The following is a 7,546-nucleotide window of genomic DNA, read 5'->3' on the forward strand; positions in this document are numbered from 1 at the left end:
CAAATAGTTTTACTCAAGTATCAAGTAGATCGTATGATCTACTAAACGGTTACATGTAACTCTTTCTAGATCCTCAGATCTAGTTCAATTTAAATTTATATTATTTACCAGAAAAAAAGATACGAAAGCAGTTTTCGTAGTAAGTGGGATTGCTCGAACCACTCGACTGTATATTACGAAGTATAAAATTATAAAAAGGTCAAACACTCGAAATATAGAAGCTTGAAACAGCCACTCCGAGTCGATTAATCTTATGGAGCGACTTCAAGGGTTAGGTTTGGCACAATTGATGGAGCTTGAGGTTCAACATCTCCATCATGAGTAGCATCATATCCATTTTTGTTCAAGTTTGCAACTACCGGAAAGATATCAAAAAGCATGAGTGTTTTGAGACTCACAAATTCAGCGATTTCTTGATTTGTTAATTGTGACATCTTTTGCTCTTCAATGTCACTTATTGTAAGTTCAAAAGTAATTGACTTATCATTATCGGTAACTTCAATAGTAATTGACTTTTCATCGATAACTTCACTTATTTTCTGATCAGAAACATTCTTCTTCTTGTACACCCAGTATAGTATCATTTGAAGAATACCAAATGTGAATCCAAGTACATTTGGAATCTGGGAAACACATTTACTATAAAGACTCAGTATCAAGAAAAAGTAGAAAACTATATATTCTTTAATTTGCTGGTAAAAAAAAAAAAAAAAAACAAGAGAAAGTAGAAAACTTTTGTTAAAATACAAAACGGGTAAGGTTTTCCCACATGTTCAAGGTTGTTATATATTTTTACTCATGTATACGCAGTCTAATCTAAGTATCATGATCGTTTCGGACCATTTTCTCTAACACTGCACTGTAAAATATGCGAACAGTAGAGTTTAAACGTGACACCGGCCTCTTGTAATGATATTGAATCAACCTAGCTATTTTCGGGATTGTCTTTTCTAACATACAAAAGAGCATTTAATTATTTAATTATAGTGATTGTACGTACCGCAATATTGATGTCATTGAGAAGTAGACCATAAAAGAACCACATAACTGCACTTAGGGTGAGTGCTATGGACAGTAAAATTGGCATATACTCTACACTTTTTGTTTTGATTACTCGCCTCTGCAAAGAAATTATACAAAATATTAGTAAAAATTCAAACCCCATATATATGTATATATATGATTTTCGCTACAATTAAGTAGGCTAATTAATTACTTACCACCACGCCCAAAGGTGCGATAAAAACACATATTGAAAATATAAGACAAATCCATCCAACTATGATCACACGGTGGGTAACTAATTTTATAAAGATCTGATTGATCCCGACAATCAGTCCAAACCCAACTCCTATTAGCAATACGATTAGTGTCACACTCTCCATCTGCATGCATTAACCAGGCATGTATTAGTTTTTTTAATTAATTATTAAACCAAACTAAGTTGGTAAAATACTAGTAATTAATTGGTGGTAGCAATAATTTAAGTGTAATATTGTACATACCCTGGCCTTCTTTGGTGCATAGAAGAGGAAAAAACAAATGTAAAATGTCTCGATGAAGCAACCAAATGAGTTAATCGTAATTAGAAGAATGACATTCGTCTTAAGGAATGCATAATATATCCAAAGCATTGCACTGAATAAGCCCACAACATACGGTGCAGACTGAAACCCTTCCGTTGATTTCCTTTTATAAACTTTGTAGAACGTCGGTCTGTATATATTTATTTAAACACAAGTGAGTCAAGGTTCAAATTTTAGCTAGTTTAACATGCATGCATTATGTAATTAGTAAACATGCATTAAGTTAGTAAACATATGCATATATGTATGAAATAATTTACTACATATGTATCTAAAAAATAACGGAGTAATATTCAACTTACATTGGTGAAAGAAACACCATAAACGAAACCACATTTCCTAGAATGCCAAATGCAAGAGTGAGTGCATGAAGACTGATTCCTGTCATATAGCTAGCTAGGATGAATAAATGCCAACTCTTGCTAGCTTCTTAGTTTTGAGATGGAACTTGTTGTAAGGTTCGTCTTCTTATATATAGTAGTAATAAACATAACCACGCCTCTCTTAAAATAGTCATATAAATATAACACTTGAAAGTTAATTAATATATACTACGTATGTATATATATTGCGTGATCTAGGAAGAAATAAATAAAGTGAAAGAGTAGAAAACAACGGGATGAATGATATTAATGATCAAATGATATTACGCTATTTCCTACCTTCCTGTTTTTTTTTATTTTATTACTCCAAGAATCACTAACTCCAATATATATATATATATATATATATATATATATATATATATATATATATATATATATATATATATATATATATATATATATATATATATATATATATATATATATATATATATATATATTGGTAGGATCAAGAGGGAAGTAACCATTCGGGGGGAAGCGGGGGGAAGCAAAAACTTTTTTTTTTCGTTTTTTGAAAAAACTTTGTTCACGAACATTATAGATGAAATGAAAATATGAACATTTAGTGGAGACACTTTGTGATAAATGTTTTTATTTTGGCGGGAAAACGCTCGAACAAGCAATATATAAGAATTATCGTGTTTTTCGAGCGTATTTTGAGGTTTTAGCTATTGGGGTTTAGATATTAGGGTTTAGATATTAGGGTTTATAGGGTTTAGATATTAGGGTTTAGAAATTTAGGGTTTAGGGTTTAGATTTAGGATTTAGATTGAGTTTTTAAAACACCAAACTCTAAACCCTAAACTCTAAATCCTAAACCCTAAACTCTAAATCGGGCTAAATTTTACGTCACAAAACATGAAAAAAAAAACGTTCATATTCTTCACGAACAATATTATCTTGAATGTTATTTTTGTCGATCGTTTTCCCGCATAAATAATAACATTCATCACGAAGTGTCTCTTCTAAATGTTCATATTTTCGTGTGATCTTGATGCCGGAAAAAAAAATTCAAAAAAAACGAAATTTTTTTTTTTGCTTCCCCCCGCTTCCCCGCGATTGGTTACTTCCCTATTGATCCTTCCCCTATATATATATATATATATATATATATATATATATATATATATATATATATATATATATATATATATATATATATATATATATATATATATATATATATATATATATATAGCCCGTGCGTTACACATGTGTGTAAAAAGTCGCGCAAAAATCGTAACAGATTATATCATTCAAGTATGCAATTAGCTAAAGTACGTTATAGCCCGTACGTTGCACGGGTAGGTAAAATAATCGTGCAATATTAATTGATTTTTTAAATAATTATTTTTTTGAGTTTAACAGCCCGTAGTGTTGATAAATTTTAAAAGTTCTTTTAAGTTTAAGAGTTCGTGATGTTGACAAATTTTAAAAGTGATTTTGAGTAGTTTTAGTAACTTAATGTCTACAATTTTTTTTTTTATTTCTCACCATTAATATCTTCTTAATTATATATAAATTATATACTGCGTAATATTTAGAGAAAATATGAGTCTATTAAAAATTTGTCATGAAACGTGTCACATGAAAACATGTTAGTAAAGTCTAAGTTATTTGTTCTATGTTATCATTATATAATAACTCGTGTATAAAACATATATATGTCACATGTCATTATATTGAATTGAATTAAATATTAATATTAAATATTTAAATATATAATATAAATAATTACAATATTTAGAATGTAGATGTTGACTATTTTATTGAACGGACAAAATATCGCACACGTATTTCACCACCATTTAGTCCCTAAGTCCAAAACTCAAAACCCTAAACTCTAAACCGTTCATGTTAAAATATTCAATATAAACCTAATTTCTAAGCCCTAAAATTTCTAAACCCAAAATCCTAATTTCTAAACCCTAATGGGAAGCCGCTGGCTAGAGTCAAATTCCAGAATGTTCCAGAAATCAAGTCAAAAATCGAAGAATTTAGAGAACAAGTAAAAGCAACAGAAGCCGCCGGCTTGATCAAATGAAGCTGCCGGCTAGATCAACTTAAGCCGCCGGCTTCCCATCCAAAGCCGCTGGCTACAGAGTCGTTTATGGAAGCAACTTGGCGACCGAGTAATTCGTTCAAAGCTGCAGAATCAGTATTTTGGCCATAACTTACTCATACGATCTCCGATTAAGGCGTTCCAGGTGTCCAGACGTCCGTATGACATAGCTCTACAACTTCCCTTTTATAAGTTTTGTCTAATTCGGTCCGGTTCGGAAGCTAGAAGACGTTAAAGCATGGTTGAATTTCAAATACGAGATTTCAATTTTATTTTCTTACTTTTGTCCCACATTGCTAGAAAACAAATGTAAAAGGCTCCTCCTTCACCTATAAAAGGAGGCCTTCACCCCTTTAGTTTTTCATGTCCCCTCTTGTATTCTTTTCTCTCTTTTGAGAATTAAATCCTCCTCCCCATATGAGGTTTATGGAGTTAAGAGGTGTACATTAGTTTAATATTTTATGGCGTCGAGGTTCTGCCCGAATGTTTTCTTTCTAGTTTGTAAGTGTTTCTTATTTTAATTTAATTATTTCTTTTATTTTATTTATTATCTTTTATTTATTGTCTTTTATTTTTGTCTTTTATTTATTTTCTTTTATTTATGTTTAATTGCTTTTGTTCGTCTACCATTATGAACTAAACGTTCATAGTGGTTACGTGAACGAAAACTACTTTGTCTGGGAATCAGGTGAAGTCTCTGACTTCACCAGTCCAAGCCGCCGGCTTGACTGGAACAAAGCCGCCGGCTTCGTGCTTAAATCCGTACAGTTTCTGATTTTTTTCGGATCTGTATAAATTGAGTTTTGTGATGATGATTTAAACTGTTTTGAATCTGCTATGTTTTAATAGGCTTGTTTGCCATGCTTAATGATTAAATGTTAGATTTTAGGATTGATTAGCACTTAATCCAACGATCTATTATTCGATTCATGCTACTTGTTTAGATCTAATCAATCAAATTTATTAAATTGGATTGCATGCAACTAAGTTAAATAACATAGTTAGTGATAAATCTGTTGAATATGAATTACGCTTATATAATAAAGTTTGATATTGATAGGCTTAGTCGAAGATCCTCTGTTTAGATGTGCTTGATTAATGATTGCATGAAAACTAAGTAATAATTAACTTTCAGCTAGTAACTATTTGTCAGTCTATTTGCATGTTGATCCGCATCATAAGATTGATATGTATCATGTAATCTAATTGAACACTAAGAATTGGGATGTTAGTCATGCACATCACGTATCTAGCATATGCTTTAAGTCCTGCCTATTGAATGATATGCAACATTTATCTTAACATGTTTAGGGATAGTAATTTGTATATGATTATTATTTTGATTTGTGTTAATATAAGTTATGAAACTTTCCTAATATGATTCCCTTAGAAGTTATTCATTCATGTAGCTACTTTTATTATTTACTTGTTTCTTTATCTTATTAAGCATTTATTATTTTGTTCATTAAAACATATCTTTAATCATCTCTTTCCTAAGAGTAAAAACCAATAATCGTAAAAACACATAAATATCTATCTTTAGTTCTTTAATAAGAGCTAAGCTATATAATAAAACAACTCTTATCTGCTTCCACGCTCTCTTGGGAGGATAACCGAAAATACTACATCTGACCGGATTTTTGTCACGACCCGAAAAATTTCGACTAATTTTGAACCAAACTCTCGATACGATCTAATATCTTTAACACGATAAGCAAAGTCTGATAATCCGAGTCTCAAAATTTTTGAACTGTTTCTTATATTCAATTGACCTTCGAGTGTTCCCAATGATTCACGAACCATTGCTTGTAAATATGTGAATATATATATATAAATTTGTGTATATATAAATACATGTATAATATATAATAACTTGAACATTAATAAATTATTATATAAATTTATTGTTATAAATAAATAGGTAAAATAAAATACATGATAATAACAACTATTATTTTATATATAATATATGTATATTTCTAGTATATATATTTTGTTTAATTATTTAATATATATTTAATTGCGTAGCAAATTTTGTTATTTAAAACTGTTTATACATATACATAGTGTATATTAAATATAATTAATTTTGAGCTTAAATGATAAATGTCTGTAACTTTCGGTTGACGTTTAATTATTTTTAAAATAGGTCTAATATATATATATATATATATATATATATATATATATATATATATATATATATATATATATATATATATATATATATATATATATATATATATATATATGAAATTTTAAAATAAATGTTGGTCTAAAATTTGATTAAAAAGATAATAGTTTTGATAAATATTTTTTTTACCTTTTCAATCTAAGTTTTTGTACTCCGTACATATAAATTGGAACAGAAAATAAATAATCATTGAATCTTTTTGATCAGGTTTCAAACAGTTAATGAGTGAAATAATTAAATATATTTAATTTAAAAGTTTGGGATTTTTAGGAACACTTTTATACATTAACTGTTTAGTAATGGGCACGATATAACACTTTATGGGGAAAGTGTCGGTAGAATGATCCATAGTACATGGCTGCTATACTATTTGTAAATATCAATTGATCATATGCACGTTTCTTTCATTCATAAAGTTGCATTGAAATTTAAAAAAAAGGGTGACTATGATGTTTATGCATGTGAGAAATAAATTAATACATATCTATCTCTGTTTTGTTTTTATCACAGCACATCACTAGCTTTCTATACTAGCCTACTACATTTTACTGTTTTCTTTGATCATCTCAATAATAGATATATGCATCGAATATATATATATATATATATATATATATATATATATATATATATATATATATATATATATATACATATTACTCCTTCATGGCATGGACACACATACAACTTGTTATCATTCTCCTTCTATGCTACTAGACTACCCTTTTGATTCTACTAACTTTCTGCCCAACACCACCAAGACTATCACCTTTATAATCTATTTGGGTTTCTGTTTCCATTTAACTCGTAAACCCACTACTGCTCTCTTGAAACAAACCACTATGATTGAATCATGTATCTGTTGTATCTATCTTTGTTTCGAACAGACTCAAAAGCGAACATCAACACCCTTGTTCACTATTTTCCGTTTTCTTTGATCACTAACATCACCATTTACGACTTCTTTACAAGAGTACTGCTGCCTTTGCCTTGTCGATCACCAACGTAAACCATGAACACACTTGCACCTCGTAAACGATTGTTGGCTACTCCTGTTCTGATCTATACTCGACCCAAATTAAATCAACACTTCATCACCTCATTTGAAGCACCACCACTACCATTTCTGCTTCTTGTTTCTTCGTTAACCTATCACCACAACCATCATGGAACCATCCCTCAAGAACACCCAAGAGCTACTGTTTTAAATTGTCATCAACACCACTACAACCTCCGTTGGATGCTACTGTTGTTCGGAGACCCAACCCACTTGAATTACTATTACTTCTATTCGAAAACATCATACAACCCATCGAAT

General features: G+C 29.9%; 1 protein-coding gene across 1 annotated transcript; it reads right to left on the reverse strand.

Annotated features, from left to right (window-relative positions):
• Positions 1–251: 251 nt before the first annotated feature.
• Positions 252–1,974, reverse strand: LOC139889369 (bidirectional sugar transporter SWEET9-like). Its single transcript, XM_071872328.1, has 6 exons — positions 1,889–1,974; positions 1,506–1,716; positions 1,221–1,385; positions 1,001–1,120; positions 498–623; positions 252–440 (listed from the first exon to the last, which is right to left on the reverse strand). Exons 1-6 carry the CDS (start codon positions 1,972–1,974, stop codon positions 252–254), a joined length of 897 nt encoding a protein of 298 aa, XP_071728429.1.
• Positions 1,975–7,546: the final 5,572 nt, after the last annotated feature.

The sequence above is a fragment of the Rutidosis leptorrhynchoides genome, chromosome 2 (assembly GCF_046630445.1).
Source record: "Rutidosis leptorrhynchoides isolate AG116_Rl617_1_P2 chromosome 2, CSIRO_AGI_Rlap_v1, whole genome shotgun sequence".
NCBI lineage: Eukaryota > Viridiplantae > Streptophyta > Magnoliopsida > Asterales > Asteraceae > Rutidosis > Rutidosis leptorrhynchoides.

What these genes read in the sequence shown, in the direction of transcription:
- LOC139889369 (XM_071872328.1), bottom strand. Translation starts at nt 1,974, where the DNA reads ATGACAGGAATCAGTCTTCATGCACTCACTCTTGCATTTGGCATTCTA. An exon ending in TCGCACCTTTGGGCGTGGTG is followed by an intron (nt 1,121 to 1,220) that starts GTAAGTAATTAA and finishes ATTTCTTTGCAG; the next exon opens with AGGCGAGTAATCAAAACAAA. An exon ending in TCAATGACATCAATATTGCG is followed by an intron (nt 624 to 1,000) that starts GTACGTACAATC and finishes TGTGTTTCCCAG; the next exon opens with ATTCCAAATGTACTTGGATT.